This window comes from Rhinolophus hipposideros (genome assembly GCF_964194185.1).
Source record: "Rhinolophus hipposideros genome assembly, chromosome: 12".
Taxonomy (NCBI): domain Eukaryota; kingdom Metazoa; phylum Chordata; class Mammalia; order Chiroptera; family Rhinolophidae; genus Rhinolophus; species Rhinolophus hipposideros.
In genome coordinates, this window is record NC_138058.1 from 24,713,018 (window position 1) to 24,734,867 (window position 21,850).

General features: G+C 50.0%; 2 protein-coding genes across 2 annotated transcripts; one reads left to right on the forward strand and one right to left on the reverse strand.

Annotated features, from left to right (window-relative positions):
* Window positions 1-1,389: 1,389 nt before the first annotated feature.
* Window positions 1,390-16,646, reverse strand: CCT7 (chaperonin containing TCP1 subunit 7). The gene is made up of 12 exons (XM_081068542.1): window positions 16,480-16,646; window positions 11,767-11,920; window positions 11,018-11,124; window positions 9,256-9,381; window positions 8,407-8,459; window positions 7,885-8,056; window positions 5,686-5,850; window positions 4,696-4,884; window positions 3,888-3,985; window positions 3,392-3,524; window positions 2,702-2,908; window positions 1,390-1,821 (listed from the first exon to the last, which is right to left on the reverse strand). The coding sequence occupies exons 1-12, from the start codon at window positions 16,483-16,485 to the stop codon at window positions 1,600-1,602; spliced, it is 1,632 nt and encodes a 543-aa protein (XP_080924668.1). The 5' UTR covers window positions 16,486-16,646; the 3' UTR covers window positions 1,390-1,599.
* Window positions 16,647-17,139: 493 nt separating this feature from the next.
* Window positions 17,140-21,657, forward strand: PRADC1 (protease associated domain containing 1). Its single transcript, XM_081068544.1, has 6 exons — window positions 17,140-17,376; window positions 17,541-17,817; window positions 19,733-19,833; window positions 20,331-20,440; window positions 20,706-20,873; window positions 21,098-21,657. Exons 2-6 carry the CDS (start codon window positions 17,751-17,753, stop codon window positions 21,216-21,218), a joined length of 567 nt encoding a protein of 188 aa, XP_080924670.1. The 5' UTR covers window positions 17,140-17,376; window positions 17,541-17,750; the 3' UTR covers window positions 21,219-21,657.
* Window positions 21,658-21,850: the final 193 nt, after the last annotated feature.

Below are 21,850 nucleotides of genomic sequence, written 5' to 3' on the forward strand. Positions count from 1 at the left end.
GGTAACTGGTAGATGGTGCATTTGTCAGTCTGTACCCAGCCTTTCAGCTGCTAACATGCACTCCGGCAGGAAGGGGGCGGGTAACCTGAAGGGCACCAGTGGGCTAAAGGAAGCATGAGAAGACCTATCTCTGGACCAGACACTGCCGGAGGGAGGCCATGCAGCTTACTGCCCCTGCCAAGCTCCGTGTATCTGCATGCGGGGAAGCCCTGGGATGCAGCCAGGAGAGGCCAGATTTAAGGGCGCCCCAGCACAAACACAACAGAAGCAGCAGGCACTGTCCAACCCCTAACTGGCTTAGCCGCCTCTTCAGGGGGCTCTGGCCAGCCAATCGGGCTTTGGCCCGAGGGACACCAAGTTGCCCATCACGGCCTACTTCCCCATTTTACAAAATGAAGTTGCTCCACTGATTTGATTATTTAGGTCTTGAAATATTTAAAATCAGAAAAAAGAACAGGTGTTTAGGCTTAAACTGTGTGGCACTAACATCAAATACGCAGCTGAACATTTATCCCCACAACTCGAGCCAGCTGTTCTTACCTTCATCCTACAGGTACAACAGCTGAGGCTCAGAAAAATTAGTTTGCCCAAAGACCAAGTTAGGTGGGATGGCAGATTCCCACGTCTGGACCTGACCACAGCCCATTCCACTTTCGTGTCCACCTACCCCGGAGTGGTCCAACTCAGATTTTTTTTTCTAAAACCGCTTCCCAGTTTAAAGCAGCAAAAGCTTCAATGGCTCAAGGTGACTTAATACAATTATTAACCCTAGCTTCCACAATGACTAATTACAGCTAGCTACGGGCCAGCTCTTGGGGCTAGTACAAACGAGGCGGTTAGACCCTGCTGATTTCCAGTTGGTCTGCGGGGGCCAACCCAAACTTGCACTGAACAGAAGGGAATGGAAGGGACCCCCAAGACTATTGGTGGTTGAACTGAGACCAGGTGGGTGCTCTTTTAGCTACTTCCTCAATGGACTTCTAAGAAGTCACGGAGTTGAGAGGATGTGGCTTCTCTAAGATGGTCTTCCAAGAGCCCTCAACCTTGGATAAGGTTAGCACCAAAAGACTAGGCCAAAAGATTAACAGAGGGGACAGACTAGGTCATGAAACACATGTACTGAAGCCCACAGCCCTGGGAGCAGTGTCTGGCTAGGCCCGGGCTAAGTAAGATGAATGCGGAAAAAAAGGAAGTGACTCCACACCTCCCAGCGACTTCTAAGAAAGCAGCCAAAGTGAAACTTCTGGACGGGGGCCTCAGGTGGAGCTAGTTCCCTGCTGGCAGAGTGGCCCACATTCTGCCGTAAGGAGTAGATCGCTGAAGACAGCCCAACAGGAGGGAAGACCATTTTCCCACATTTTGGGTGAGTACACACAAAACGAAAATCCTGAGCTGTAATCAAGACATTTATGAGTAAAACTCCTGACCCAAATAATTTGCAAAGTGAATTCTAAGTCTTAAGTTTTATTTAAATAACCTCCAGTGAGAACAGAGGGGGCCAATTACTACTCCTTCCTTGTAACAGCCATGAACAAAGACGGGGTGAGTCAGCGCCCCCTGCAGCCAGCCTGCCAGCCCCTGCGAGGGGTGGGATGCCCCTCAGTGGGGGCGGCCACGGCCACGGCCCCGGCCTGCAGCCGGGGGAGCGTCCACTGTCGAGCGGGGGTTCTTGATGGTTTCGTCGACGGACACGATAAGGCACGCGGCCTCGGAGGCGGCCGTCAGGGCGTTGACCCGCACTACCGCCGGCTCCCACACGAAGCTCTCGAAGTTGTCAGCAATGTCCTCGTTGTTGATGTCCACCCCGTACCACATGCCCCCCTGAGGGGACAGGGGAACACGGAGCTGCTTTCACACGTCTTCTCTCAGACCCTTCCTCCCTCCCTCCTTCCCCGCGACTCGGAATGTTAAGAATCCTGACTGAACGTCCTGGCACTTCCCGGAGGAAGACGGCATTGGCCTGTGGCATCGCAACAGGAAGCTGAAGTGTATGTGCCTCTTCCCAGCCCTGCCCCTGCCACCCTTGGACATGCTGATCATACGGGAGCTCTGGCCCGCTTCCAGGCAAGCTGCAGTTTTGGGAGGACCACACATATCAAACCATGGTTCTCAGGAGAAACTTTCCAATCCCTTCTCTCACTGTATCATCTCACTGTTTCAATTAATCCCCATTTTACACATGAGGAAACAGACACAGAGGGACAGTCACTTGCTCAAAGTCCTAACCCCGTTCAGAAGCAAGATCACTCACCGAGGGCTGCCCAGCACCTAACACCTCTAAATAAGCCCTGGGAGCAAGCGCTTGTATTTGCTAAACAGCAAACGAACAAATGATGTTCTCAGAGAGGTGACAACCTGCAGGTGGTAGAGCCATGGCTGGCCCATGTGTCAGCGGGGCTCCGGGGTGCTCACCACACCCAGAAACTATTGCATGTGGTCAGGGTGCTGCCAGGCGGGGACCACAGGGTTCCGTGGTTCCTCTCACCACACTGTGGCGTGGCCATACTCTTGGTACAAGCACAGAAGGAACCCTGGGCCTCTAGTCCTGGCTTTGCCTCTGCCTTCAGAGGAGGCAGTTAGTTGGTACTGCGCTTAGTTCCAGCCCTGTCACCTGGGCTGAGGAGACTCTGAACAAGCACAGCACACTCAGAATCCACACCATCCACCCAATCTCTGAGCCCTGAGGAGAGGAAAGACCTACCTGGGCATGCCGAGCCCGCAGCTTATTGAGGATGTTTGTGGCATCAAAGCCAGCATTGTCACACAGCTGGCGTGGGATAATTTCCAGGGCCTTGGCATATGCCCCGATCAACAGCTGCTGTTTTCCTGGAATGGTCCTTGAATAATCCCGCAGGTACTTCGAGAGCTCCATCTCAATGGCCCCGCCACCAGCCACCACGGAATCGTTCTGCAGAGACCAGACCCACCTCTCAATAAACGTGGTCCCCCCTGGTCCAAGCTCCAGCCACAGAGGCGTTGGGCCACTCAGCCAGTAGGTCCCCCAACCCAGTAAGAGAGTGGTTCCTCCTCCTTCCTTCCCCCATCTCCAGCCCCAAAAGGCCTCGACATGGCCCTCGTCTAGCACATCCCAACTTCAACCCAGTGAACCTTCTGGTTCCTGACTAGCTTCAAGGTCGCCTGTGGTTTGAGGACACTGGCACAATTCCGGACGGCTGGCTACCTCAGCTCCAGTCTGCTCACAAGAATAAGTCTTAGACCAAGCAAGAAGCAGCACGACCTATTTTGAGAGACTGAGGCTGTTTCTCTATGATTTGGGAGGCAAATCAGGGCCTGCATGCCACCCCGGGGAAGGAATCGTCGCACAAATCCAGGGTCTCATCAGCTCGGGAGGGAAAACGGGCCGTGCAGGCAGGTAGCCACCAGCCGGTACCTTGATGGCCCGCCTCACAATCATGATGGCGTCGTGCAGGGACCGCTCTGTCTCCTCCATAAACTGCTCGGCGCCACCGCGGAGGATGATGGTGCAAGTCTTAGCCTTGGGGCAGCCAGTGAAGAAATTGTACCTACACCCAGGGTCAAATCACATGTGTGAAATCCTGCGTGCTGTCACCCTGCTGTGTTCTGACCTCACCAACTCCTCCCAAAACTCAGCAGCTGCTCTTCTGTTCCTCACTAAGGTTCTCCAATCCCACCCACAAAGACATCTTCTTGGGAAGGTCTGGGGCTGGACCGCTGGAACATAAAAGATTGCAGACTTTAGACCCAACGCGATCTTCTTCCAACCAAAAGCATTCTATCTGAGCTCTTTATGACCCAAAAGGTGAGACCTCAAAAAAGAGCAGCACATGCTATAAACCACACCCAAAGGATGGCCGGCGGTCAGACCCAGGCAAGTCTCGTGAGCTCAGCCCGGGCCTGCGTCTCACCTCTCGCCTCCAATCTGGGTCTCCTCAAACACCTGGCAGCAGCCCAGCACATCTGCTGACAGAGCATTCACACTGGTCTGGATGGAGCCTCCGCAGGCCTGAGGAGCACAAGAAGGCAAGGTCATCTAGCAGTGAGGGCTCACACCGCGCCAGCAAGCGTCCTGCTCCCCGGGCTCAACCAACTGCCCTGCTGGACTCTACTACGATGCCGAGCCCTCGGCAGTGGATCACCCACGCTCACCCTTGACCTCCAGCTGACGCTTACCCCATCCAAAAGGAGAAGACAAAACAGAACTGAGGGAAAACGGGGCCTCGTTAAAAGGAGACGGGGACCCTTTGCTTCACCCAACACCCCTCCACCAAACTAGGGTGCTTTAGGCCCAGCAACTGAAGTCAGGATCAGTGCTTTAGATTGTAAGCGCCTTTGGTGAGCCACTTAAGCAAAGAGGAAGGAAACTTGGCTGGAAACATCACTACTTGAACTTATCCAGCTAATCACAGCGTTCCTGTTAGGCTCCTCACGACGCAGACTTCCTGACCTGTTTTGGTTAGACGAGCTTTTTATCTGAGCACACACACACACCGGGACTGGGGTGCTTCTGGGTAAAGACGGTTAAGACAGGCCTGGATTCACATGCCAGCCTGACCGTGCAGGCAGGAAGCCACCGCCCAGCACCGTGAAGGGCTGTCTGACAACCACAATGGCGTCACGCAGGGACTGCGGTTTCCTCCGTAAACCACACGAAAGGTAAATAAAAAGCCCTACAGGCCGCGGAGGCCCAGCAGCGGCCTCTGGAAGCTGGGTTACCATCATCGTCCTCTTCAGATCCTCCTCCGGCACTCGGCCAGCACAGAACATGTCCCTGTCGGCAAAGTACTGGGTGGCCACATCCCCGATGGGGAGTTTGGACAAGATGACTTTGGCTCCAGAATGATGGATCTTCTCTAACTTGTCATACAGAATGTTCCACTCAGCATCAACAATTGCCTGATAATCCTGAAGAGACCCAGAAAGGAGGATGCTTTAGAGTGGAGGTTAGCATATACGGCAGGCTAAGACATAGCTCCGAAGATAAAAGATACTGATCTATTTGGGAATCAACGATGGTAAAGAGAATAGCCACTCCTCAGTCCAAGTAACCAAGGACCCTACAAGACAACTCAGGAATCACCTAAAACTTTCAAATACAAAAGCAGAAAGTAACCCCAGAGAGGGGAGCTACTCCAGAGCTGGCACTGCCAAGGTGTGAGAAATAAGTTTAGTCGGGGTGAGTTCTAGCCACCTCTGAGGCGCTGCACCCCCGGAGTTCCCAGTGACAAGACCTCTTCCCCCAAAGGCCGTTCTCAGTTTGAGACACATTTCCCACGCGTATTTGCTGACACCTGGGTGTCACTGCTCTTTGCAGACAGCCTTGGTGAGATCCATGAAGGGAGCACACCAGGCCCTTGCAGTCTAAAAGGGGAGGCGTCCACCGCTGCCCAAACCAGAGGAATCAAAATACTGGGCTCACTAGGCAGCTCGAGCCCTTAACAGCTCCTTGTCTGGGGAGAGAGGAGAATACGTCAGCAGGTCTGCCCTATCCCAATCTCCTCAGGTCCAGGTCACTCAGAGAGACTATTCAGTGAGAAGAAAACAAAGTGGGCTCAGTATTTAGATATCAATATTTAGCGGGACAGGAGGAAAAAGGGACCTACAGAAGCCTGAAAAGCAGAGCTGGACCCAAGACAGCCAAAAAACCCAAGGCTTTTGCCCAGAAAGCTGCCCATTTCCACACCACTGCCAGCTGCTGGGACCTACCTCCACCGTATGGACTCTGATTTCAGCATTATCTTTCTCAGCTTTCAGTTCGAGCTCAACATTCAAAAGGGCGATCTTTGGATTATAGTACTTTTTGGGTTGCATTTCAAACCCAGCGTAAGAGAAAGTCTTCTTGAATGCAACGCCGGCAACCAGCTGGGACTCCTGTTCAAAAACACAAGCAGTTCAACAGTTCAGTGCTGGCGTGAAATCAAGCAGGTGGTATGTTGGACTAATACGTGTCCTTGCCTGTGAACCTGAAAAAGAGTTAACCATGCATTTGTTTCATTGTTTTAACAAAACCTTCGCCATTATCATAAAAGCTGGGAAAAACACATACCATATTTTGGTTGTCCCTTCAGTATAAGAAAAATCACTCAGCTTGCAGAGACTATGCACAGTAAAGGCCTGTTTAGGGAAAGACGGGTCTCCAAAGCAGGTGCCAAGGGATAATGCTGTATTTACCTAAAGTACCAGGAAACGAGCGAGGCATTTACGAATGACCCACGGGCTGTCTAATGCCTTCACCTTCCCACTCCCAACCCCGTCTTCTACTGCACACACCTACACACCCCCTTCCCTACCTGCACTATGCACGCGCATGTGCACACACGTATCCATACCCACACACCCACCCACCTACCTATACACATATATATATTCCGGCATGTATGCTGTAGCCTAGATGCTTCCTCTTCCCAGGAGATGAAACCAAAAGGTCAGAAGAGCCAGAAATACCCTGCAGTTCCCAAGCTATCACTGTGGCTTCCCACATCTCAATCCTTCAAAACATAAACTTGTACTGCTTGTTCCTAACAGAGCTTCCTGTGGGTTGGATTTAAAGCAAGGAATAATAGAAAGCATGTTGCACCTGGGAATGACTTCAGCACTATCAGGAGACTAAGGTTCAAATCTCAGATCTCCTCTTCACTAAATGACCGAGTCATTTCCCAGTCCATAAAATGGGGCATTCAGTTCAGTGACCTGAATGTTCTCTGCCAGTGCTAACCCACAACCCTGATTTCTACTCCTGTAGCCTATGAGTGAACAGATCATCGATCGAATCCACAGCCTCCTAACGGGGGTGAGGCCTGAGCTGAATCAAGATGGCTGAGCAGAAATTAGTCAAACAGAAAAAAGGAACAAAGAAGTGTTTCCAAGAGGCAGAGGCAATGTGGTGGAATCAGGGAATGAAAACACGTGCAGTTGCTGTAATATAAAGTAAAAAGCAGGGACCAGTTTAAGAGAATCTTACAGGCTCTGCTAAGCCTGGTTCTTATCTTGTGCGCAATGCAGAACCCCAAAGGGCTTTACACAAGGGTAACAAACTGGGAACTGCACCCTGCAACGGAGAGTAAAATGGATTGAGGGGATGTAAGACTGGAGGAATGGTGACCACTGCCAGGACAATTGTCTTGGGAATAAGTGAAAGAGACAGAGTAAAGAAATAAATCGGTAGGCAAACTGACAGGTTGTGGGGAGTTGGAAAGGTTTTCAAGGATGACCCTAGACTTCTGGTTCGAGTGACTGAGCAGCAGTGAGTTAAGAGCTACACACGCTGACATACACCAAATTCTGAAATGTGTAGGTAAGTGGACAAATGTTGCAGAAAACTTCTGTTTCACAAGTTTATGTATGACAAGCTAGCATTCGTGTTTAAGAAAGCAATATGTACACGTTTATAGATGCGCAGATCACGCTGGAAGGACACACACACAGACACACAGACTCAACTGTGGTTGAATCTGAGGCAGGAGTGGTTTAGAGGATATTTATTTTTTTCTTTAGGTCCTTTTATACATTTTGAACTACGTACCGTCTATTCAAGATCAATGAATAAAAGAAGGGAGAGCTGGGTGATATCACTTGGAGAAGAATGCACTGGAAAGTACTGCTGAGATTTATTCCTCGAGAGGGTCATAGATAATTTATCAGAGCTAGCCCTATCCCGTCCCCCATCAACACCGAGATTCTGAACCTCAGCCAGTTGTCCTCATTCTGCTGACAATACAGGCCCACAGAGGTCACATAATATACGTACAGTCACAGCCTATCGGGCAGGATGGGGAATACAGCCCAAGCCTGACTTCCGGTCCAGGAAGTTCTCTCTACCCCTGTAATGTATGCTTTCTGACACCACGCTGTCTGAGAGGTCAATGAGAAAGCAGGAGCCTCCTGTGGAGGCCACAGCAGGCTTACCTCTAGGGCTCCACCTTGCACCTTCTTGATTCCAATCATTTTGAGCTGCAGCAAATCGTCGAGCAGTATCACCGCGTCCACCACCATCTTGGCGAAGAAGGCTTTCTGCTGGGAGATCAGCTTGGAGCTCAGAGCAGTCATAGCACACTTCTCCAGCAGCCTCCTCTGCTCCCTGGGACACAATGGTGGAACCTGCATCAGGCCTTGAAAGCCTCTCTTGTCTGATTCTACTACAGTGTGGAAGTGATTTCCATTCCAGCCTCTAAACTCAATCCCCACCAACTTCTGCTGTGTCTTTAGGGAAGACTGTCAGTGACAGATGGTGACTGCAGTCAAAGACCTCATGTGTGACAGCTTTTAAACTACAGTCTATCAGCCTCTTTTGTGCTGAGTGGCCTGGGGCACAGCCAAGGGTCCAGCAAGAGCCAAACAGCCCCAGGCCTATACAGGGATCGCAACATGCTTTGCACCCAACTTGGCCCCAGAGAGTCAAGGTCCTCACAAAGCCCACCGCACACTTACACTTTATCTTCCTTCTTCACAGTCACAGCAATCTCCTTGATCTTGTTAACCGCCTGCCGAGAACAGAAGCTGAGTGAGTCCTGCTCTAGACAAACGGGAGAAGTGCATCCCAGCCTCTCTTGCTAGACCCTAACCTGTTTATGCCCAAATCTTAAGCATTTCTACTCTACAACTTAAAGAATATTTTTTACAGCTGCCCAGAAAAATGCAAATCTCTATAGTTTAGAAATGTAGGGTAGGTGTAGTTCGGAAGAACCTTCAGGGTGCTTTCAGGATTCAGCTCTGGATATGCAGGTAACACACTAAAACAAATGAGTGGAAACAAGCTACAACACTAAGTTAGGCCAAACCTCTGGCTTATGAAAAACATCTATGACAACTTCTAGCACTTTAAATGTTAATTAGATGTGTTATATAATATGCTATACATGCGTCTCACTACTCATATACCTCATTGTAATGTCACCAGCCTGAAACAGAGATAGTAAAGGGAGAAAGTAAGGCATAGAGGGAATGACTTGTCCCAGGTCACAGAATGAAAGTCTAAGGTCAATCAGAGCCAGGTCTCAAGATGTGCAATGAAGTACTGATAGAAAAAATAGCTCTCACTTACTGAGAGCCTATGTCGACATCATAGTCTATCAGGAAGCCTAAGGCTTAAAGAGATTCAGGTAATATATCTAGTCAAATAGCTACTGAATGGTAGAGCTGAGATTCCTAGGGAGCAGGATTCAGAAAACGCCCAAGGAACGCTTTCCCAGTCTTTCCACACTCCAGTGAAGGTATCATCCTACTTAGAGAAATACGAAGGGGCCCAAGCCCAGGCGAAGTTAGCCAGCACTCCCATACCAACTGGGTGGCCGTGCGGAAAGCGCGGATGATGATCTGTGGGTGCAAACCTTCCTCCACATAGGGTTTCACCTGCTTCAGAAACTCTGCAGCCAGCAGGGTCACTGAGGTAGTGCCATCACCGACCTGGAAGAGGATGACAGGAAATTCATGTTTTCTCATGTTCAGGGATAAAGCCTCCAAACTCCATTTTTAGGCAATCTACCCTTTTAAACTGGTGACTGTTTAAATGGCTGTGAAGAAGCTGTGAAGCTTCTTTCTGGAAGCATAGGTGTTTATAACAAGTAGAAGGAAGGTGCTGGTAGTTAGGTACCCATGCCACGAAATGGCCCGGAGCTACAAAATTAATTCCCCAGACCAGGACCATTCTCCAAAGAGGACTGATGTGGACAAATTTCCTTGGGATATGAAATCATATATGCAAATTAACTGAGAACTTACTCATCACATACAAGGCACTATAATGAATCAGGCATCCCAGTCATGCTTATGATACAGGGCTTACATGTCCCAAATAACCATGGTAGCAAGAAGCATGAGACAAATATTCTTTAAGGAGCACAAAGTTCCACAGGAGTTTACAAAAAAGATAATTTCTAGCCAAGTCCCGCTGAAACAAACCTCCCGGGACCAGACAAAGTCCTTTATATGTTAAATGCTATTTGGAATAAGCAGATTACAAGTCTGCTAATCTTTCCTATACAGCAATTTTCTATGATGGCACCTACACCCTATTTTTAATGAGGGAGAAAAAGAGTAAGAGCTTGTAAGGAAACAGGCCAACCTCTGATTTGGAATAATTTTATTTGCAACTTACTTATGTCCATCGTGTAATATAAAGACTTCTCAAGGGGGAAAAGGGTTAAAGGGTTTAAGCTGCCAAATTCCTGGACAGAAAGGTATTACTCACTTGTTGAAGACATTAAAAGGTCAAATCCTTTTAATGTCTTCTCACTTTTATTTTATATAAACCAAATCACTCTTCTCACTTTTATTTTATAGAAACCATACTGTTGTATAGGCTACTGGGTCCAAATAAACCTTTTCATGTAACTTCAGGAGATATCTGTAATACTCTAAAATATAAACCTGTCGCTCTCAACATTTATTATCAAGATTCCAGTGTAAGAAATGATTTTTTAAAAGGCAGCCTGGTTAATGTCACTGAATTGTACACATTAAAATGGTGAATTTTGTTATGTGTATTTTACTACCATAAAAAAAGGAGAGGGGGGACTGGAAACCTTAGTTTCCAGCCCCATTTTATAAGGTGACTGACAGATGAGAGGTTAAATTATTGACCTAGCAACTCAAATGAATGACAACACCCAGGCCTGGTCCTCGGATCTCAGCTACACGCAGTGGAACAGTATGAATTTTAAAAGATTATAAGCTCTAGCTAAGTATTTTTACAAGCATGCATTATTCTAATCATTTCTTACTCTTAGATATAAAATCAAAAACTGTCAAAGAGAGGCAAGCGAAGGAGCTACCCTGTTTCCCCGAAAATAAGACTTAGCCGGACAATCAGCTCTAATGCGTTTTTTGGAGCAAAAACTAATACGAGACCTAGTCGTATCATAGCATATCACGCCATATCATAGTCCCGGTCTTATAGTAAAATAAGACTGGGTCTTGTATTAAGTTTTGCTCCAAAAGACGCATTAGAGCTGATGGTCCAGCTAGGTCTTACTTTCGGGCAAACACTGTAGTAGGCAAGTGTTTCAACCTCCATTTAAACACATCAGCTTGATTTTCCTACCTCAGCATCTTGGGATTTGGCAATGTCCACTAAAGTCTTTGCTGCAGGGTGGACAACGTCAAGGAGTTTCAGAATTGTGGCCCCATCATTAGAAATTGTGGCTTTGCCTTAAAAGGATCAAACACAAAGAAAAAAATTGAAAGACCCTTTCTTAAATTCTGTCTTCTAGTTGGCCTTGGAGCCCATGGACCCTGTATTGGGGTGGGGCAGAGGGGATCACGGCAGGAACACTTGGATCTTTTTAGAGTTAGTTCTGTGCACAAAGGGCCATCTAAAATCACAAGCTTCCAAAGGCCATGAGCTCCTGATTTTCTCTGAACAGTATTTAGCACACTTCACTGGATGTAAAAAATATTTTTAAAATGAAAATAAGCAATCATTTAGATATTTGTAACAGTTAATACCCCAGTATCTCACATGTCAATTAATACACTAAAACAGAAAAGGGAACTTGTTTGTTTTGGCAACCCGATACAATGGGAGGGACCCCAGGCAACTCGCGCTAGTTCTATTTCATATCTCTAGGCTGCATCTCGCTACAAGACCATAGTCGCCTAAGCCCAGCTTCTCCCATAGAGTCCCGCAGGGCTCAGCATTCAGGACCATGTATGAAATGGAACCGCTTCATGTGGGCAATCACTCAGAGATCGAGAAGCAGCCAGATTTCTGATGCCAACCTCTGCCAGTTCCAAACACTCCCCAGAAGTCTCCTGTCCTGTACACTGGCCGGAGGAACCCTGCAGACTTACCTCGGCCATCCACAATGAGCTTGTCCATGCCACGGGGGCCCAGGGTGGTTCTTACAGCCTCGGCAATCACCTGGCAGGCACTGATGTTACTTACAAGCTGGGGGATGCCTTGGGAGCTATCAGTCCCCTCTTTCAACAGGATAACTGGTGTGGGCTAGAAAAGAAAAAGCAATTGACTGCTTTTAATCACCATTTATCACTAATTAGACTCAAGGAGGGAAGGGTGAGGAAAAATGCTCCCAGCTCCCCCATAACAGAAATATCTGGTGGCCTTTTTAAACCATTCCCCCAATGTCCACCACATCCTTTCCTTAAACAGACTCTACCTCCAGACATATTGCCAAGACAACAGCATACGTGGCAGGTGTGCTAGAAAATGGTTTGAGAAGCAAGGATTTCGTTTAAAAGAATCAGTCAAATAGTAATGTGGTCTCTGGTGCCTGCTGAATGGGCACAGCCTTTTGAACTTCTGCCCCCATTCCCAGGGTTGAGGAATTCGGTCGTGGCAGAGGAGGAAGCAGCAGGGTATGCTCAGCATTCACCCTCCCGCAAAACCTCCAGCTATCTGCATTACAGCTTAGTCCTAGAGAAGGATATGGGGCACTGATGCAAAACACGAGGTGTCCATAGCTTCGGGTGTTGTCCTGGAGAGGCCCAGGCAGGCCGCTTTACCAATGATGTTTAGCCGGAGTGTCAGGAAATAGTCAGGCAGAGAAACAAGTAGCACCGTTGTCCTGCCTCACAAAATGACAACAAATCTAATTCGTACAGCAACGTTTCTGTTTCTCTTGCTGGGACTCATCTCTAATCAGACACACCAAAGAAGTTCTTCTCCTATTTTGCAACGGCCTCCAGAATAGTCACTATCCCTGAAGAGGCTGAATTTGCAGAGCTGCTTTAGAAACTCTGGAAGACAGGGATACTTATTTTAAAGGGACTGCTTAGATACCTTTGCAGACAGTAATTCCTCAGCTTAGCAAACCAGACTTCTTTGTCCCTGCGTCCTAACTTGGGCTTCAGGGATGAGCTCATGAACCAGAGCCAGTCTCCCCAGTGCCTATGGCTAGTCGTCTGTGTATGAAACAACACAGTAAGGGGACATACTGTTTCAAAGCTTCTGTTATATGTGTGCTATTAGGCTATGATTTAAATTTTATTTCTTACTGTGAAGTACAAGATACAGTTCGAAAGCTACTGCCCACGTCCACCCTTAGGGGTACTTCAGGTGTCTGAGAAGGGAAGGCCCAGGAAAGCACAGGGCCGTCTCACCCTAACAAAAAGGATTCAGGAATTCACACACAACAGTCTAGCAACCCTGGAGGAAGATGCCCTCATATGAACGGGGCAATTCCTTTACAAGTTCAAGTCCTTTGGCCAGAGCAGCTGGAGGGTAGTGAGTAAGTGGAAGGTTGGAATAAGGATGAAGAGGCAGGAACCACACCACATACTCACTTGTAGATTGTGTTGAGTTTGGATTTTACTCCTACAAAGAAGATAAGCCCTGGAAAGACTTGCAGCAGAAGAATGGCATAGTCTAATTTACATTAAAAAAAAAAGAAAACAAAAAACTAGAAAATAGGTAAGAGTGAGCAAAACACAATGTGTAAATTCATAACAAGGGGCTGAAAAGATGCCCAACAAACTCTAATAAGTAAGACAGTGGTAGTAAATAGGGTTTTGGCAATTTGTGTTGTGTATTTTGCTTTGTTTCAACTTTTTTCTAATGAGTATATCATACATTGCTTTCTAAAAAAAAAATTTCCTATTAGATAACCCACTAACCCTAGGGCCAGGCATGAGCTGGAGGAAAAAGCGCTTCCTTTTCACGGTAGTATCCCAAGATTGGTAGCAAGAAATGGCTTCTCTCTACTCCCAGCATTCTTTTGGGCCCCTCATATGCCTTCTGTAAGGAAAGACGTGTTCCCCAGCAAAAGCCCCACCTTCTTCCAGTCCAGCTAAATCATTTCTCGTGGCAGCCCCAAGTCTTCTCTTCCACGCTTGTCCCAGGTGGTCTTAACTTGAAATCAACAACCTACTTGAGTCTCAGTCCCTTCCTACTGCCTTCTATCCCCACCCCCAACAAGCTAACTTACCCAACACTTTCGTAGACCTTTTCTCACCTCCACTTCCAAATTGTACCCCTACCTACTAGAGCCACCCTGCCACTTCTACCAACGGTACTTTCTTACCACCAGGCCAGCAATTCTTCAGAGCCTCAATTCTTCCAGGAAGTTTTCTCAACTGCAGCTAACGGGCATCTGAACAGGGGATCCCATAACCCTCTCTTTGCTTCCTCTTGCGCACAACTTTTCTATTTGCCATCCTTTCTTAAAGTATGAGCTTCCCAAAGGTAAGGACTATACTAATCTCTATTTGCAGAGTGCCTCAATTAGGTCACACATGCCACAATCAATATTCAGCAGCTTTTGGTGCTAAAAAATCAGCTGTTAAATATACATACTCGAAAGTGCTTAAAATAGCGATGAAGTAAGACAGCACTGGCTCCTCGATTTTGGAAAAGCATTGGCAGTGTGGTGACGCTACATTCACAGAGAATTCTTAAGCACAAAACAAGAAGGGCATGGAAGCAGCTGACCACATTGTCCCCAAGCTCTCTATGCTTTACAGATCCTAGAGAAACGGCAGGCTGGGTAGACATCCTATGGAGAGGGAGAAGTAGCAGAGCTAGACTGAGCCAAGCCAGGTGGGGTCCTCTGCTACCAGCTCCCCAGGAGTGGACACTGCTATGGAAAGCCCAGCTTCTGTCCCTAAGTTACTTTTGATCACACTCATGTCATTCGAGTAGAGAAACAAAAACAGAATCCAATAATCTGCCAAGGGTATCATGGAAGGCTTGGGAATTTCGGCTTCATGGTTTTCCTGTTCAGCCTCCTTAAAAAATTGTATTAAGCATTATAAACTATAGTGTTCTATGAAACCACCATAGGTATTTATATGCCAAGGCCTATAGCGCTCACGACAAAAGGCAAGGGCATACATTGTGCACAAGCTGTACTCAAGTCACAGGACTGAGGATTTGGGGGACCGTTTTACCTCTCTTCCAGTTACAGGCTTCTAGAATATCAGGGACCCATTTGATGACAGCAAGGAGGATTCTTGGTAACGGAAGTTTCCGAAGACTATAAACAGCCAATACAGCAGGGAAACAGAGCAGGGAAAAACCCAAGTGTGGTGGCCGGGAGCCCCTTGGCGAAGGATTTTATCACCAGACAGAACTTTGGTTCTGATCCCCAGTTCTGTGAATGCAACCAACTCATGGCAGCCTTGGTAGAGGCTGGATTACAGGGAGGAGGAGAAGCAAGCAACCACTCCCCTAGCAAAACAGCTAACATTTGCTGAGTGGTTACTTTGTACGTATTAGCTCATTGAATCCCCACTAACAGACCTAGGACCAGCATTTTATTCACAGGCTCAAAATCACACACCTACTAAGTGGCAGCTATACACCTCGGCATTCAGCAAGGCTCCAGAGCCTTTACTCTCAACTGTTCTACACTATGCCGTCTCTGCACCAAAGAGGCAGATCTCTTTGCATCTTTGCAAAATATATAATATATAATTATATTATGTATTTTATAACATATAGGAATATATGATGCTGAGGATGGACTGCAAAAGGGCCGCAGGGGACGTAGGAAGGGCGGAGGGTGCACCGATGAATGCCAGGTTCCTTCTGTCTTGGGTACGAGCTGCATTCATAGGGCACTTGGTGGCAGAATGAACACCTCATAGGTGTCAGTTTGGCATCTAACAGGACGAAAAAGCTGCAGGAAGCAGGGAGAAAAACAACAACACACCAAGAGAACTAAGTCGGACTGATAAGTCAAAATGAACCAACGGCCAAGTGCACAGAAAGCAGCGTCTCGGCCAGGGCTTTGCCTCCAACGCCTCCTAAAAAGCTGACCCTGTTCAACAGCAGCAACTCAAGAGTTAGCGGCTGGGGACCCACGGGAGGCGCCTGCAGCTGAGACGGAGGAAAGGGAAGCCGTGTGTGGAAGGGGGACGGGCTCCGGGGGGCGTCCAGGATTCATCAAGTCCCCTGACCTAAGAAAACAGTCTGGTGGCCGGCACTGGGGGCCTGGGTGGTGCCCCCCCCCGACGCCCTGCCCGTTCTCCCGGCCGAGGAGCGGCGCCCCGCAAGCAGCTGGGCCTGGTCCACTCAGTGAGCACGAAACGCGTGTCTTCATGAATGACCAGTGAGCGAATGAATCCAAGCATGCGGCATCGGGGGGGCTGGGGTACAGCCAGACCCCACAGCTGACACCCTGCGCTCTACCCATGCCAGGAAGCACCCGTCTTCACACCCACATTCCCCAGGGCAGCCGGGACTTCCAGGTCTGCCCGCCGATCGCATATGCACGCTCAACCCGCACTCCTGTACCACAGGTCATGATTGTGGGGGGCTCTAAAACGCGGGTGTCCCACGCGGGTTCGCGGCACTGAAGCACCCTGGGATTTGTAGTCCCCAGCCGACCCGACCAGAGCCTCCCCTCGAATCCCAGAGAGCCCTAGCCAAAGGCTCCCGGGCCGAGCCAGGCCGCAGCGGGCCGTAGCCGCCAACAATTGGGGACCGGGGCGAGGACAGAGTCTAAGTAGGCAGGAGACAGCCCTAAGGGGGAGGTCCCGGCCAGGCGGCGTCAGCCACCGGCCAGAAGGTAGTGGATGGCGACGGATACACAAGATGCCACTCACCATCATTTTGGAAGCTTATTCAGTGGTCCGCTACTCCTCTTAGCTCCGCGTCCGGACCTCCCAGCAACCCCACAATGCCTCGCGCCACAGAAGTCCCCAGAAGGCACGCTGAGCCGTTGGAGAGGAAAGGGACGGGCCACTTCCGCCACTCTATGGTTTGCTACCACAGAGTGGTGTGGCTAGAAGGGCCGGAGGCGGAGCCGCGGAAGGCGCTCTTGCGAGAATCATCGGATATCGAATATTCGCCAATTTCCGGTCGTGCCATTCTGAGTGTGTAAGATCGTGGCTCGCCCGAGACACTAGTACTAATTTCATGCCCCCCTCTCCACGACCCCGGGCGCCATACCAAGGAATGCAATAAACGCAAACATGTATTGAACGCTGTGGTGTAAGCTTATGCTAAATAAGCTCTTAACGCGAGTGATCTCATTTAATGCTCACAAGCCTATCGCGTTGGTACTGTTATCATGTCCGTTTTACAGATGGGGGAAGTGAGGCCGAGCAGTTAGGAAAGGTCACTTAGTGACTACTAAGTGGTAGAGAAGCTGGCGCGAGCACCTGGTCCCAATCAACGCCTGCCTTCTGGCTCTGCACTGGCCAGAGCCTCCTCGAGGGTGGGGCGCATCTGGCCGCGTCCCCAGCGCCTACCACTGTAAGCGCGCATGCGCCAGTGGGATTTGGCCACGGACAAGCAAGAGGGAGTCGCTGAAGATCACACCTGGGCGCTAGAGGAATACTTTTTTAAGGAGGGGTGGGGAGGAGAAAAGAGCCGCTGGGCGAAGGCAAAATCATTGTGCGAGTCGGCCGCGGGGAGAATCCCGCCGAGACCGCAAGAGCTGACAGCCAGGACTTTCGGCGGCAGAAGCGAGTCCTACGAAGAACCCATCCCAGTTCCAGGTCCTCCCCCGCCAGCCCTCCCACCACCTCCCCCCGCCCCCCCCCCGGTGGGAGGTCCTGAAGAGTCGAATCCAAACTGAGAAATGCTGGGGCGGGGCTGGCCGGCAGTTGCTGTTGAGAGTTTAGGCCAGTCAGCCTTCGACCCCACTTTTCTTGACCAATAGGAAGTAGGCTAAGGCGCAGAGGCGGAAAGTGTGGCTACATGAGCAGGCATTGGAGCCAATCAGCGTGGGCCTCGTTCCCATCCGCCAACCAGCAGCGAGATCGGGTCTGGGGGCGGGAGGCCAGAGCAGCTGTCAGGCTGAAGTCGGGCGAGCAACGCGCGGCGGGGCGGCTGGAGGAAGTGCGGCGCCCGGCCCGGCCGGGCCCTGGAGATGGTCCTCGGCGCCGCGGGCTGGTGTTGTCTCGTGCTGTGGCTCCCCGCATGCGTCACGGCCCACGGTGAGTGGCAACGGGCGGGGCTGTGCTGCAGGACGGGGCGGGCCATCAGTCTTGCGCACGGCTCGGCGGGGGCCACGGGTCACCTTGGGGACCCCGCGATTTCGGGACATGGCAGGTCTGGGGATGGGCGGCTGGAGTGGGTGGGTGCGGTCCTCAGGGACTTGAGCTGGGCGCAGCCTGAGTCTGGGCTCTGAGTCCTCATCTCTCCATGTCAAAGCAAGACTCTCCCCTGCCCTTACTAACGCCTACCCAGATGGCTGGGGGAGCGACCAAAGGAGGAACAAGGGACAAGTAGAGATATAAAAGCTGGAAAGATGTAGGTGAGCACTCACATAACATTTACCGGGAACACACATTCCTGCACGTGGGCTCCCACACTACAGGATCACAGAAACACATACAGCCGCACGCATACGTCCACCACGCTTAATTTACACAGATCGGCAGATGCAAAGGCCAGGCAAGGGTGTGTGACGAGGGGGAGATTAGTGCTGGCTTCCTGGGGGTGTATTTGTATCTGATGGGACCTTCTCATTGCCAAGATTTAAAAAAGAAAGGCTGCATAGCCCAGGGCCAAGGCAGTTGAGCTCTGCCTGGTGGCTATGATTTGGGCAGTAGACGAGAGAACTAGAGCCACAATCAGTCCCAACCCTGGCACCCAGTAGTGATTTCCAGGTTTGTTGATTGACTTATGGACCTGTGGCAGCAGCTTCCACCCTTCCACATTCTTCAGTCTCTCTGGACTCAGGAAACCAGGGACTCAAGTCTGGGTGAAACATTACACTTTGGTGCTGAAGAGAAGTTCCCACACCCCAGGAAATCTGGTTCTGGCAATTCCCTTCTTCAGTGCCGTGGAGCTGGAAATCGTTGTTATTCATTCAACAACCTTTCTTGGGCACCCACTATATCCTCGCCACTATATTAAGTAATGTGCATACAGCATTGAATGAAGCTACAAACTTATCCTTGCCCTGGTGGTGAAGACAGACAGTAAACAAAAAATTATGAATACTGTATAATTGCAAATTATATTGAAAGTGTCAATGGAGAAAAAATACATTTTGAATGGGCATAAAGGGAGGGCAGTCATAGGACTGAGAAAGTGAGAAAATGAGAAAGTGACATTTAAGCTATGACTTAACTAACAGATGAGTAGGAGTGATTCAGGTAAAGAGGGGAGAGGTGGGTGGGGTGAGGGTAGAAAGCCATCCAGAGAGAGAGAAGACTCAGAGAAGTGAAGAAACTAAAAGGAGGCCAGTGTAGCTAGAACAGAGGAAGAAGATGAGATTGTAGTAGCAGCCAAGGGTCAGATGGAGCAGGGCCTCATAGGCCATAACTAATAGTTTATAGATTTTAAGTCCAAATGAAAGTCGTTGAAGGTTATTGCAGTCATGGGAGTGGTGACATGGTCGTTATTTGCTTTAAGATGTTTTAAGAAGCCCCTTGGCTGTTGTTTGGAGAATGGACCTTAGGGAGAAAGAATGGAGGAAAACAGACCAGCCAGAACAAGAAATGATAGTGGTGAACTAGGACAATGGCAGTGGGACCAGAGAGTCAACTTTTTTTTCTGTTAATAAATTTTATTGGGGAATATTGGGGGCAGTGTGTTTCTCCAGGGCCCATCAGCTCCAAGTTGTCGTTCAATCTAGTTGTGGAGGGCGCAGCTCAGCTCCAAGTCCAGTCACTGTTTTCAATCTTGGTTGCAGGGGGCGCAGTCCACCATCCCATGTGGGAATTGAACCGGCAACCTTGTTGTTGAGAGCTCACACTCTAACTGAGCCATCTGACCCATCTCTCCCACCCACCTGGAGGACCCACTTGGCTGAAGCTGGGTCCTTGGGTGCACACTTTATCCAGCTCAGCTGAAGGCACTGGATCGATGGAGTCTTCTCACTTGTACTCTTTTGTTTTTCAGGTTTACGTATCCATGATTATTTGTACTTCCAAGTGCTGAGTCCCGGGGACATTCGATACATTTTCACAGCTACACCTGCAAAGGACTTTGGTGGTATCTTTGTAAGTTCAGGGAACGCCCCTCGTCTCTGATCCTGTCTCCATCTTTCCCCCACTAAGCTGAGGTGACCCTCTCATCCCTTCAACCAATAACCTGCGTGCTGGGACAGGGAAAGGGAGCAGAATCCAGTTCTGCCTTCCAGGGTTGCCGTGTAGGAAAGAAGGGCTTCCTGCTACTTTCCTGGGCATAATACAGACCTGGGCACCATGGAGGGACGAGCTGTCTTTGGGAACATGAACTGGTGAAAAACCAAGAGCCCTGTTAGTTCTACCTCTGAAATCACGTGACTTAAGGCAAGTTACTTCCCCTCTGGGTCCAGACCAACTCCCCTGTCTGGAAAGGCAGGGTGGGGTAGGACAACTAGATAAGCCCTTGTGAGAATGAAGAGCCCAGCACACAGAAATCACTCCACACCTCATGAGCTGATAGGATGGGACTGTCGGCCGGTCCTAAAGCACGTACATCTCCTCACCCTCTAACCTGTCTAAATGTCTTTCAGCACACAAGGTATGAGCAGATTCACCTTGTCCCTGCGGAACCTTCAGAGGCCTGTGGAGAACTCAGCAACGGTTTCTTCATCCAGGACCAGATCGCTCTGGTGGAGAGGGGGTGAGGAGCGGCACAAGGGGAGAGTAGGCATAGGGTAGATTCTGAGATCAGTGGTGGTGGTGGTGATGCTTTGAAATTGTTTTTAAATAATTCATCATTCTCAGGGTCTTTAAGAAATGTCTTAAGATCATCCATGCCTTTTGGCCACTTACGAGCCTTTATTCAAAATGATCCGTAGTCCTTCTTTCTTCCTCCTAGGGTGATGCCTGAGGGAGGGGTAGCTAGACCCCTGCCTTTCCTTTGGTCTCATCATCACCTCTTCCAGGGGCTGCTCCTTCCTCTCCAAGACCCGGGTGGTCCAGGAGCACGGCGGGCGGGCAGTGATCATCTCTGACAACGCGGTTGACAATGACAGCTTCTACGTGGAGATGATCCAGGACAGTACCCGACGGACGGCAGACATCCCCGCCCTCTTCCTGCTCGGCCGAGATGGGTGAGGGCTCCTTGTCTCTGGCTGTGTCAGCACCAGGCTGGTGCCATGACTCGGGGAGGTCAAGGGCAATCACCATTTCCTTCCCACAAGCCTCATCTTGGGGCGCCCTGGTCGGAGGGCCCCAAAAGTCCTTGGGCTTGGGAACTCCCAGAGTGCTGGGGACAGTGGGGCATGAGGGGGTGCTGAGAAAGTGACCACCAGCACCTCTCTTCATGCCCTCCCAGCTACATGATCCGCCGCTCCCTGGAACAGCATGGGCTGCCATGGGCCGTCATTTCCATCCCCGTCAATGTCACCAGCATCCCCACCTTTGAGCTGCTGCAGCCGCCCTGGACCTTCTGGTAGAAGAGTTAGTCCCACCTTCTAGCCATAAGTAACTCTGGGCTGGGAAGGGGAAATTCAGGAATTCTGCTGTTTGGGACTTGGGGATAGCATCTGGGGACAGGTGGAGCCACACAGAGGAAGGAGGCTTGGGCCTCGGCTAGGCTAAGGGAAGGCACGCCATGCTTTCATTTCCCCAGGGCCCCCAAGGGTGTCTCGTGCTGTGGAAGAGGCAAGAGCCAGGCCCCAGGGCTTCTTAGCTAGAACCTGGAATCAAAGGGGCTAAAGGCGGATGGCCTGAGAGCCATCTGTGACCTGTCACATCCCACCTGGCTCCGGCCTCCCCCACCCAGGGTCTCCTCAGTGACCTCCACAGCAGTTGCTGGAGTGGTTTGAGGAGCTGCCATTTGAGGACTTAATAAAGCCTCACCGACTTCTTAGCAATAAAGCCTCTCATCAGGGTTGTAACTGTGTCCTAGATAAACAGCACGCGGGGCGGGCGGGGTCTTCACACTCCCTCATCTGGTCCCATGCCCTTGTGCTGAGGGGACGACACTGAGGCCCGGAGCATAAACGACTTGCCTGGGGTCCTTTCGGAGCAGTGCTAATCCTGGATCCCAGCACAGGCTCCTGCGTAAGGTCTCAGGAGCTTTAGC

Bases quoted from the DNA above. Each gene is read 5' to 3' on its own strand.
- CCT7 (XM_081068542.1), bottom strand. The intron at 8,460-9,255 runs GTATGGGAGTGC...TGTTCTCGGCAG, and splicing joins TCCGCACGGCCACCCAGTTG to GCGGTTAACAAGATCAAGGA. The intron at 3,525-3,887 runs GTGAGACGCAGG...CCCTGGGTGTAG, and splicing joins ACCCAGATTGGAGGCGAGAG to GTACAATTTCTTCACTGGCT.
- PRADC1 (XM_081068544.1), top strand. From the start codon at position 17,751: ATGGTCCTCGGCGCCGCGGGCTGGTGTTGTCTCGTGCTGTGGCTCCCC. The intron at 19,834-20,330 runs GTAAGTTCAGGG...AATGTCTTTCAG, and splicing joins AGGACTTTGGTGGTATCTTT to CACACAAGGTATGAGCAGAT. The intron at 20,441-20,705 runs GTGAGGAGCGGC...CACCTCTTCCAG, and splicing joins ATCGCTCTGGTGGAGAGGGG to GGGCTGCTCCTTCCTCTCCA.